The following is a 12,459-nucleotide window of genomic DNA, read 5'->3' as shown; positions in this document are numbered from 1 at the left end:
CTGTTGGCCAGGCTGCAATGGCGCTGCAGGTAGAGAGTGGACTAATCAATGCTCCTCTGTTCTTTCAGGAGAAGATGAGCCATAACCAATCAGAGAGGTCGCGTACAGTTGGAGGCCCCAACCAACCTGCTGCTGCTCTCCCGGTTTGAGCAGGACGCCCGGGAGCTGGAGAGCCGGGCACTCTCCGTGGAACCAGGTGTGAAGAGGCGGGGTGCTAGATGAAGGTAAGACCGCAGTTCACAGAGGTGAGAGTTTAGGATTGTGCAACCATTGTAGTGTAGTCCCTTCACTGATGGGAGCCTCAAACCTGGAGTCCCCATTGATCATTGAGAGACGATGGCCCTGTGATGCAGATCTCCATTGTCTCACCAGAGTGTCTGGCATGAACAGTGACAGTGTGATGACTTTAATTATTGACATGTCCTTCTTCTCCCTTTTAGGTTCGCCAGCAGGCGTTCGATCTGCAGACCCTGAAGGGTGACCCCTGACCCAGGAGGACCACTGGGCGTCATTTTCACCTGCGTCACACCCGCTTTCTGAAGCAGGCACCAGCGCAGATACCAGCACCTTGGTGGGCATTAAAGTGGCGGTTGGTATATCAGTGCACATTGGTGAGGGCACTTCACACTCGCTTGAGGTGTAGGCGGAGGTAGAGAGTGCCCAGGGCGCCGGCAGTCGGAGGACGGCTGGAGACCAGAACGATGCTGTGTCGAAGGCTGATGATGAGCCTCTGGAGTCGTCCATTAGGTAGCAGATGCTAGATGTCCAGCGAGATGTGCAGGAGGATCTGGTGGAGATCCATGAGGGTATGCGTGCCATGGTCTCCGTTATGAAGGAGTCCCTGTGGAGCTTGAGCACTGCGTTGACCCTCGTGGCCGAGCACACTGCCCCCTCCATAGAGAGAGTGTCGACTGTCATGGAGAGGCAGCTCCAGGAACAGAATCAGGGATCTCTGGGGTTGCGCTTGGACCTGCAAGTCCTTACACAGACACTGACCTCAGCTGGTCAGTGTCAGTGCGGGAGATGGATGAGGCACCCAGTATCCCAGCTAGGTGCCCATCCATCAACGGTGAACAGGGAGGTCCAGAGCAACCTCACGTTGGTGCACGAGCTGCCTGTCGTTTCTGCGGGCACCTCTCAGGACGCTCCGGATGATGGCAGCAGCTCCTCTGCCCTTCTGCCAATGACCATGGCATCTGATGAGGCTGTGGTGACTGGGGAGATGCCAGCCGTGGTACAGGCCACTCCCTCCCAGGCGGGGCCAGCGCAGGCTCCATGGACCAGAGGACAACCGCCAAGGTCATCAAGGCCAACAAGACAGCAGAGTCGGCAGACTGGCTCCGATGCTGGTGCCAGTGAAGAGGGGCACCAAGACATAGCACCCGTAAACATAAGTTAAAGGCACCATGAGCACAAGAGGGAAAGGTCGTGGGTGATTTTATGTTCATTAATATTTGCTTTATCTATACTGGTCTGGGAATGAAGACCAGAGAAGTTTATGTAAATAGTTTGTAATTGTCCAAAAGGGATTAATTTTGTTTTTGTTGTCATGGCCTGAGTATGCTTCACCTTTTTATTTTATTGGTGCAGGGTACGCCAGTCTGTAATGCTTGAAGAACGTGGCTCTGAACTTAATTGCACAGGCACCAAGTGTTCTTTGTGTTCAAATGAAAGGGTCCTTTCAGTCTTCCTGGATGGAGGAGGCAGCCTTGGCGTGTGGTTGAGGCTGATATTTGGCAGTCTAGCTGAAGGAGTGTTGGGTCAAGGTGTCCCTGGCGTCCCTGTCTCCCCGGAGGTTACCAAGTCTGCCTCAATGCCCTCAGTGTTCTCCTCACTGTGCTCATCTTCTGACTCACTACTGGACTCATCCTCTGGGGCCTGTGCAGCTGCGTCAACATCCTCTTCCTCCAGTGGGTTCCCCCCTTGCCAGTGCCACATTGTGGAGAGCGCAACATGCAACCACTATCAGTGACACCCACTCTGGGGGGTGTTGTAGAGCTCCCCCTGAACGGTCCAGGCATTGGAAGACCTATGGTCCTCTCTACCACTACCCTTGTGGAGGCATGACTCATATTGTAACGCTTCTCTGCCTCTGCTCTTGGGTGGCGGAGAAGCATCATGAGACATCTTTTCAACAGATAGCCCTCATCACTCAGCAGCCATCCATCCAGTCGGGCTGGGGCACTGAAGAGCCTCGGCACCTGGGAGTGTTTGAGGATGTACGCGTCATGGGAGCTGCCAGGGTACCTTGCACAGACTTGCAGAATCTGCATCCTGTGGTCACACACTATCTGCACGTTCATGGAGTGAAATCCCTTCCTGTTGATGAAGGCACCCGGCTGACCTGCTGGCGCCTTGATGGCCACATGTGTACAGTCGATTGCAACCTGGACACGGGGGAACCCAGCAATCGCTGCAAAGCCTCTGGCTCGCTCAACCTGGCTGGCCTCGTCCTTACGGTAAATAATAAATGTCATTACCCACCTGAACAGAGCTTCTGTCTTCAGCTTAATACAGCTGTGGACAGCTGATTGGGAGACTCTGCACAGATCCACACTGAGCACTGGAAAGAACTGGAGATATAGAAGTTGAGGGCCACAGTGACCTTCAGAGCCACTGGCATGGAGTGTCCACCCACACAGTCGGAGCTGATCTCAGGGCCGATCCTCTGACAACTGGAGGTCACAGTCTTCCTGGAGAGGCGGAGTCTCCTTTGGCCTTGCACCTCGGACATATTGAGGTAGCTGCATTGTTGCCTGTAAACCCTGGCAGCAGGATAGTGGCATCTTGTGTGGCCCCTTCCACCTTGGAATTCCTGCTGGCCCTGCCCCCCTGGTGCCTGCGCCTCTCCTCCCACAGGTCCCTCCCCTGGAAGCTGCACTGGGACACGTGGCCTCCCCCCCCACTTCTGTCTCTCTCTTCCTCCTCAGAGGAGGTGCCTCCAGCGGAGACCACAATCCCCATTCCCAGGGTAAGGGAAGGCTGTCTGATACCTGGAAGGGTCCACACGGTCTGAATCCTCCGGGGGCCTGGCAGACAGCAATGGGTCCTGAAATGAGGCCTGTAAATGCCAAGGATGAAGCCCCGACCAGAAATGAAGCTGCCAAGTACCAATTAGCAACCGGCAGCAAACCAATCCGCAAAATTCCTCACTACGCACACTGGCAATGCTGCTGATCCTTTTTATCCCGCCCTTGGATGAGGTTTGTGAAAATGTCGGCTGGCCGCCTGCCCATTTGCCCGTGCGACGAGCAGAAAATCACACGGATAAGATAAAATCACAGTCATTTGGACCGTTAAGGGGCTTAAGCGGCTGCTTAATTAACGCCGGGCGCTGCTCTGGCACCCGTGTGCGCACCCGCTGAGTGAAATATCGCGCACGAGCGCGATGATGTCGGGCCACTCATCTGATGTCATCACGCGTTATCTTACTCCCGTTTGGGTCAGGCCCCCGCCCGCCTTCGGGACTAAAAATACTCTCCACTTGCCTGGATGAATGCAGCTCCAGGAGATAAAAGCAGTTCAAAATGGTCAAATCCCAATAAAAATCATTAGTACTGGCACCATTAATGCTGGAGTTCCATTTTAAGGTGGACAGGACCAATTCGGACAAGCCTCGCAAGGCTGAGGATCATGTGGGTGGCACGTTTCAAGAGGTGGTCACACCACAACTAAGAAGTACACAGGCAGAGAGGGAATGGGTGACTGCCAGAGTATCTAAGAGAAAGAGGCAGGTAGTGCAGGAATCCCCTGAGGCTATCTCGCTCTCTAACTGCTTTTCCATTTTGGATACTGGTGAGCGAGATGGTTCCTCGGAGGACTGTAGCAACAGCCAAGTTCGCGGCACCACAGGTGACTCAGCTGCACAGGAGAGGAGGTGGAAGAGTGGAAGTGCTATAGTGGTAGGGGATTCCATAGTTAGGGGAGCAGACAGGCATTTCTGCAGCCATACATGTGACTCCAGGATGGTATGTTGCCTCCCTGGTGCCAGGGTCAAGGATGTCACAGAGCGGCTGCAGGACATTCTGTTGGGGGATGGGGGTGAACAGCCAGAGGTCGTGTACGCATTGGGACCAATGACATAGGTAGGAAAAGGGATGAGGTCCTGAAAGCAGATTTTAGGGAGTTAGGAAGGGAATTAAAAAGCAGGACCTCAAGAGCAGTAATCAGGCAGTGCCACGTGCTAGTGAGCGTAAGAGTAGGAAGATTGAGCAGTTCAATATATGGCTGGAGAACTGGAGTAGGAGGGAGGGCTTTAGATTTCTGTGGCATTGGGACCAGTTCTGGAGAAGGTGGGACCTGTACAAGAAGGACGGGTCACACCTTAACAGGACTGGGACAACTGTCCTCGCGGAGAGGTTTGCTAGTGCTGTTGGGGAAGGTTTAAACTAGATTGGCAGGGTGACGGGGACCCGAGGAGAAATTCAGAGTGGAGAGGAGACAAACTGGCAATGGGAAGTAGAGAAGTCTTCACTGATGATGAGGATATATCAGAGAGTAGTATCAAGGTAAGGAGAATACTTGGAGAGTTTGATAGAGTTAGAGTAGGCAATTAGATTAGATGGGGTCAGAGCAATGGGGAAAGTAAAAAAAGCCTAAATCAAGGTTAATGACCATGTATGTGAATGTACAGAGTGTGATTAATAAGATTGGCGAACTACAGGCACAGGTTAACAAATGGAATTATGATATTATTGCTATAACAGAAACCTGGCTTGAGGGCCAGGGCTGGGTATTAAATATTCCTGCATACAAAGTGTTTAAGAGGGACATAAAAGGAAGAAAATGGGGGTGGTGGGGAGTGACATTATTGGTTAAAGATGGCATTACAGTACGGGAGAGAGAGAGGATATCCCAGAGGGGTCAAGAACAGAATCTCTCTGGCGAGAGGTAAGGAATGGGAAAGGTGCAATAACATTGATCGGTGCAGTATATAGACCACCAACCAGTGGAAGGGATGTGGAGAAACAAATTTGCAAAAGAAATTACAGAGAGATGTAAGATTTATAGGGCTGGATTTTTAGGTCAGTGTGCGGGCACCATCGGTGGGCCCGGGAGCGGTGGGGTGGGATGGATCTCCGCCTGCTATCGGCCCCCGACCAGGATTTTACGCTGGCTGACCAATTAACAGTCAGCCAGCGAGAAACGAGCGCCGAAATGCTCAGCGCTGCCGGAATGGGGGCGGGAGGAGGGTGGGCGCTGATGTAAGCGCCGGGGAACGCGGAATGAAAGCTCCCTGAAGGCAGAGAGCTGCCTCAGGGGGCTGAAGACTTTAAAACTAATAAAATTTTTAAAATCAGGAAAAAAAAATGTCCATGCATCACAATCAGTCACCGGAACATATACATGATCAAAATTCTACCAATACATTTTTACTTTTTTAAATTTAATAACAGAAACCTCATCCGCCCCTTGGATGAGGTTTCATGAAAAATGCAAAGTCCACCTGGCCGATTCACCCTGTCCACCAACTGTAAGGTTGGATGGACCGTGAAAAATCGGAGACATTGGAACTTTAATTGCACTAATTGGCCTCTTAATTGTCGGCAGGCACACTTCATTCTTTTGCGCCCACCCGCCGACTGCAGGATGATGTCGGGACTCTCGCCCAATGTCATCTTGCGCAATTTTACATCCGATCGGGTTGGGTGTGCGGCCGCACGCCAACCTAAAAATTCTGTCCGTAGAGCAATTATAATGGAGGACTTCAATGATCCAAATGTAGACTGGGTTGAAACAGTGCAGAGGGGCAAGAGTTCCTGCAATGTGCTCAAGATAATTTTCTGCAGCAGTACGTTTCCAGTCCAACGAGAGGTCAGGCACTGTTGGACCTGGTTCTGGGGAATGAGTTGGTCCAAGTGGATCAAATGTCAGTGGGAGAGCATTTAAAGGACAGTGACCATTGCATCATAAGGTTCAGCTTGGCCAAGGAACAGGACAGGGAACAATTCGGAGCAGGGATACTTAACTGGGGGGAAAGCCAACTTCGATGGGATGTGAATGCGCCTGAGTCAAGTGAGTTGGAATCAAATGTTGGCAGAAAAGACAGTGGCTGGACAATGGGCCCCTTTCAAAGAAACAGTATTGCAGGCAATGTCAAGGCATATCCCCTTGAAGGGGAAAAGTTGGACAAATAAATCCAGAGTGTCCTTGACGAGAGAGATAGAGGTGAAGCTGAAAAGGAAGAAGTGCACATACGACAGGTGTCAGGTAGAAAATACAATGGAGAACCAGGCTGAATGTAGAAGGACTAGAGGGGAAATGAAAAAACTAATAAGAAAAGCAAGGAGAGAGCAGGAAGAGAGACTGGCAGCGAACTTAAAAGGGAATCCCAAGGTCTTCTATAAGCATATAAATAGTAAAAAGATGGAAAAAGAAAGAGTAGGGCTGATTAGGGATAAAAAAAGGGGACTTGCATGTGGAGGCAGGAGAAGTAACGGAGGTATTAAACAAATACTTTGCATCTGTTTTTACAAAGGAAGAGGATGCTATCTGGACCGAGGTGAGAGAGGAGGTAACTGGTACACTAGAAGAATTCGCAACTGAGGAAGAGGAGGTGTTAGAAAGGCTATCTTTACTTAAAATAGATAAGGCACCAGGACCGGATGAGATACATCCAAGGGTACTGAGGGAAGTGAGAGTGGAAATTGCAGAGCCTCTAGTGATAATTTTCCAGTCTTCCTTAGATACAGGGGAGGTGCCAGTGAACTGGAGAACTGTGTATACCACACCCTTGTTCAAAAGGGGATGCAAGGATAAAGCCGGCAACTACAGACCAGCCAGTTTGACTTCAGTGGTAGGGAAACTTCTGGAAACTATAGTTTGAGACAAAATCAATAGTCACTTAGACAAGTGCAGTTTAACTAAGGAAAGCCAGCATGGATTCTTTAAGGGAAAATCATGTTTAACTAACTTGCTGGAGTTTTTTTGAGGAGGTTACAGCGAAGGTTGATAAGGGCAATGCTGTTGATGTGGTGTATGTAGATTTTGATACAGTTCCACACAACAGACTTGTGAGCAAAATTCTAGCTCATGGAATAAAAGGGAAAATAGGCATTTGGATGAGAAATTGACTGAGTGACAGGAAACAGAGAGTAGTGATAAATGGTCTGTAGTGAAGTTCCCCAGGTATCAGTGTTGGGACCCTTGTTCTTCCTGATATATGTTAATGATCTAGACTGTGGTGTTCAGGGCATGATTTCAAAACTTGCAGATGATATGAAGATTGGAAACGTCAACTCTGATGAGGATAGTGTTGAAGTTCAAAAGGGCATAGCCATGTTAGTGGATTGGACAGACAATTTACAGATGAAGTTCAATGCAGAGAAGTGTGAAGTGCTTCATTTTGGCATGAAGAATATGGTGAGAGTATAAAATAAAGGGAGAGACTCTAAAGGAGGTGCAGGAACAGAGGGACATTGGTGTATATGTACATAAGTCATTGAAGATGGCAGAGCATGTTGAGAGAGAAGTTATCTTATATTTCTAAGGCTTTATTAATAGGGGCATTGAGTACAAAAGTAAGGAGGTCATGTTGAACTTGTATACGGCACTAGTTAGGCCTCACCTGGAGTACTGCGTCCAGTTTTGGGCACCATACTTGAGGAAGGATGTGAAGACATTGGAGAGAGTACAGAGGAGAGTCACAAGAATGATTCCCAGGATAAAGAACTGTAGCTATGAGGATAGATCGGAGAGGTTGGGACTGTTTTCCCTGGAGAAAAGAAGGCTGAGAGGAGATTTGATAGAGGAATTCAAGATCCTGAGGGATATAGACAGGGTAAATAGGGAGAAACTGTTCCCATTTAAGAGACCATCAAGAACTAGAGGGCACAGATTCAAAATAATTGGCAAAAGGAGGAAAAGTGATGTGAGGAAAATTTTTTTCACCCAGGGGGTGGTTGGAGTCTGGAACGAACTTCCTGAGAGGGTGGAGGAGGTAGGTTCGATCAAGGTATTCAAAAGGAAATTTGATTGTTATGTGAAAAGAGAGAATGTGTAAGGTGACAGGGATAAGGCAAGGTAGTAGGTGTAGGTAGAATGCTCTTTCAAAGAGCCAGTGTAGACTTGATGGGCCAAATGGCCTCCTTCTGCTCTGTAAAAATTCTGTGATCCTGTTTTACTGATTTTTCCTTGTAGGGCCATCCAGGACCAAGCAGCTTGATTGGCATCCAATCCAGCACCTTAAACATTCAGTCCCTCCACCAGCAATGCACAGCGGCAGCAGTGTGTTCAATCTACAAATTGCACTGCAGCAACTCACCAAGTCTCCTTCGATGGTACCTTCCAGACCTGTGACCTCTACCACCTGGAAGGACAAGGGCAGTAGACGCATGGGAACACCACCACCTGCAAGTTGCCCTCCAAGCCACACGCCATCCTGACTTGGAAATATATTGCCGTTCCTTCACTGTCGCTGGGTCAATACCCTGGAACTCCCTCCCTAACAGCACTGTGGGTGTGGACTGCAGTGAAGAAAGCAGCTCACCACCACCAATACCATTAAATAAAAATGGAAAGACCATTTGTAGCTTAATTGATGAATAAATGGATTTATAGTATTTTAAAAAACATAAATTTTTAACAAAATGTCTAAAAAAATTAAATTATAAATGATTCGAATAATGTTGTGGTAAAAGAGCAAACATTAATGAAAAAGGTTACCAGCCAAACTTTTGGCAAATATTTCATTTTAGATACATGCTGTCATCACTAGATTAGAACGCACACAATACTGTCATCCTGAACTCAATACAGCAGCACAAACCACAATTTCTTACTTTTTTTTATATACCAGTTCCTATCAAGCAACACTTGTAACTTCACTGTGTTCATTTACACAAATGTGATAATGAGAAACAAATTAAATTCTATTTTTACAACTGGCAGTCAATCAGTTACCAAATAATTTACATTCATTGTATGAATTATAAATGAGAAGGGCCTTTTAGCAAAAACTTAACGTAAACATTTTGTCCTTTAAAATTCAAAGGAAACTAGCATTGGGCGATTGAAAATAATTTGACCCTAATTACCTGCCCAGGCTCAAAGCCTCAAAAGATAAACAAGATGAACATCGGTGTGACCATTTCTTCTCCAGCGATAATGAGAGAAAATTCACCTATTGTGGAATTTAATATCTAAGTTTGCACCGGACACTGAGAGTCCTCTTTAGCTAATCTTGACAGAAGTTTTATTTTAGCAAAAATAATTTCAGAATTTCTTACAAGGAGGTGTGAGACAGCCGTTAATATCCAATTAAATGTTAGGTTTATCCTGGCATTCGTTCTGAGAACCCTCCTGCTTTAATGGTCAGGCTCTTAAAACATATAACAGCTTCACTTTAAAGTGACAGTTTTGATTCCCAGTTGCTGATTGTCCCAGGGACTGTGCATGGTACCGGTTAGAGACAGACCAAATGGCAGAAATGACTCTTCTACTCCTCTAGCAGCTTATTCTTGTGTCGCAGGAAGGTTGTTGGCTGCAGGGTTTAACGTCCTTAATATTCATAATTCTAGAATCACTTCAAATGTGATGTTCAGAGCTGAGGTGCAGTTGTTCCAGTGAGCGTGCGCTTAACGCATTTTGTAATCATGAGACAGAGATGCTTCACACAGCTGGCCTCTGAAATCCAGCTGGAGGGTGAAATCCAGATCGCGCTGCAATAAAAACGAATTAAGATTCTTTATCTCGCACACTGAAATGACTGTAGTTATTACAGAGTCACAAACTGAGTTCTATTTCTCCATTTGAAATTAAACTTCAAGCGTGTGGTGGGTGGTGGGTGGTGGGTGGTGGTGGTTAGCTTGGTCGCCTGGATGGCTAAAGAATGCTGCAGAATAAGGCAGACAATGGGGGTTCAATCCCCATAACACCTTTGGTAGTTCACGGAGGCCTATATCTCCTCACCTTGTGCTTGATGTGGAGTGGGGCCACTCAAGCTATATAACCACTTATCTCTATAACAGAGAACGAGAGATACCTAGTCCTTCATGGACTACGGCTATTACCTACCTACCTATGCCCAATGTCTAGCGCTGACTGTGAGCAGCGCAGCTCAATATTGGCTGCAGCCTTTCATGTTACATAGGATGTACAGCACACATAAAACAGGCCATTTGGCCCAACTGGTCCATGCTGGTGTTTAGGCTTCACTCAAGCTGCACTCACGTCCCATCTAACTCAGTCAACCTATATCCCCTCCTGCCCCATATACTTGGCTGACTTCTCCCCTTAAGTACCTCAACCACTACCTGTGGCAGGGAGTTCCCCATTCTCACCACCCTCTGGGTAAAGAAGTTTCTTCGGAATACCCTTTTGGATTTCTTGGTGACTATCTTATATTGATAGCCTCTAGTTTTTCTCCTCCCCACAAGGGGAAACATTCTGTATCCACTCTATCAAAACCTTTCAGAATTATAAAGGCCTCTGTTAGGTCACCCCCTCAACTTGTTGTTTGCAAGAGTAAAGATACCTAGCCTGTCAATCCTTGTGTACCCACCCATTTCTGATATCATCCTTATAAATCTTCTTTGCACCCTCCCCAGTGCCTCTATATCCTTTTTATTACATGGTGACCAGGATTGTACACAGTATTATAGGTATGGATTGACCCTAGTGCTTAGTTTGTATTTTTTATTAATCTTATTAACTGACATCCAAATGTCCACTAAGGTAAAAGCAAAATACTGCGGATGCTGGAAATCTAGAACAAAAGCAAATATACCTGGAAAAACTCAGCAGGTCTGACAGCATTGAAATTTCATCTCATTTCTATATGTCTTAGTTCTGATAAAGGGTCATACGGACTCGAAACATTAACTGTGTCCCTCTCCGCAGATGCTGTCAGACCTGCTGAGTTTTTCCAGGTATTTTTGTTTTTGTTCCAAATGTCCGCTGTATATTTGAATCTTGCTTTTAATATTTATCTGAATTTTAAATTTATTTATTCACTCATGGGATGTGGGTGTCGCTGGCTGGGTCAGCATTTATTGCCCATCCCTAGTTGCCCTTGAGAAGTTGGTGGTGAGCTGCCTTCTTGAGCTGCTGCAGTCCCTGTGGTGTAGGTACACCCACCCTGCTGTACCAAAACAAGCCAAAAATAAAGTGAAAACATGAAGAAATAAATTGAGCTGTTGCGTGAACTCTCTTGTATTTATCTCTGACATCGTGCTCTGATTGTTTCCACCCTCCATGAGCTGAGCAGTCTGGGGACCCTGAGCTTGGGAGAGTCATCGTTTTCCCAAATCATTTCCTATCTAATTGCTCCCTCTGTCTTTGCCAAAATAAAGCGCATGGGGTTGGGGATAGTGTATTGAGATGGATAGAAAACTGGTTGGCAGACAGGAAACAAAGAGTAGGAAGAATTGGGCCTTTTTCTGAATGGCAGGCAGTGACTAGTGGGGTACCGCAGGGATCGGTGCTGGGACCCCAGCTATTCACAATATATATTAATGATTTAGATGAGGGAACTAAATGTAATATCTCCAAATTTGCAGATGACATAAAGCTGGGTGGGAGGGTGAGCTGTGAGGAGGATGCAGAGATGCTTTGGTGTGATTTGGACAAGCTGAGTGAGTAGGCAAATGCATGGCAGATGCAGTATAATGTGGATAAATGTGAGGTTATCCATTTTGGTAGCAAAAACAGGAAGGCAGATTGTTATCTGAATGGCTATAAATTGAGAGAGGGGGATGTACAACGAGACCTGGGTGTCCTCGTACACCAATCGCTGAAGGTAAGCATGCAGGTGCAGCAGGCGGTAAAGAAGGCAAATGGTATGTTGGCCTTCATAGCCAGAGGATTCGAGTACAGGAGCAGGGATGCCTCGCTGCAATTATACAGGGCTTTGGTGAGACCACACCTGGAATATTGTGTGCAGTTTTGGTCTCCTTTTCTGAGGAAGGATGTCCTTGCTATAGAGGGAGTGCAGCGAAGGTTTACCAGACTAATTCCTGGGATGGCAGGACTGACATATGAGGAGAGATTGAGTTGGTTAGGATTATATTCACTGGAGTTCAGGGGAATGAGGGGGTATCTCATAGAAACCTATAAAATTCTAACAGGACTAGACAGGGTAGATGCAAGAAGGATGTTCCCGATGGTGGGGGAGTCCAGAACCAGGGGTCACAGTCTGAGGATATGGGGTAGACCATTTAGGACTGAGATGAGGAGAAATTTCTTCACCCAGAGAGTGGTGAGCCTGTGGAATTCGCTACCACAGAAAGTAGTTGAGGCCAAAACATTGTATGTTTTCAAGAAGGAGTTAGATATAGCTCTTGGGGTGAAAAGGATCAAAGGATATGGGGAGAAAGCGGGAGCAGGCTATTGAGTTGGATGATCAGCCATGATCATGATGAATGGCGGAGCAGGCTCGAAGGGCCGAATGGCCTCCTCCTGCTCCTAGTTTCTATGTTTCTATGTTTCTAAAATCCGTTGTCTTTCTTCACAGCCTTGCAG

General features: G+C 47.2%; 1 protein-coding gene across 1 annotated transcript in view; it reads right to left on the bottom strand.

The window, feature by feature from the left end:
* Positions 1-8,355: 8,355 nt before the first annotated feature.
* Positions 8,356-12,459, bottom strand: part of prmt8b (protein arginine methyltransferase 8b) — a 40,489-nt gene continuing 36,385 nt past the window's right edge. Inside the window, exon 9 of the mRNA XM_078567722.1 lies at positions 8,356-9,659. Within this exon, the coding sequence (XP_078423848.1) occupies positions 9,576-9,659 (84 nt within the window). The 3' untranslated portion in view covers positions 8,356-9,575. The remainder of the gene's footprint in view (positions 9,660-12,459) is intronic.

Source organism: Cetorhinus maximus, chromosome 22 (assembly GCF_964194155.1).
Source record: "Cetorhinus maximus chromosome 22, sCetMax3.hap1.1, whole genome shotgun sequence".
In the NCBI taxonomy this organism is placed as follows: Eukaryota; Metazoa; Chordata; class Chondrichthyes; order Lamniformes; family Cetorhinidae; genus Cetorhinus; species Cetorhinus maximus.
Note: the sequence above shows the minus strand (reverse complement) of the source record. Positions and strands in the feature narration are given on the sequence as shown.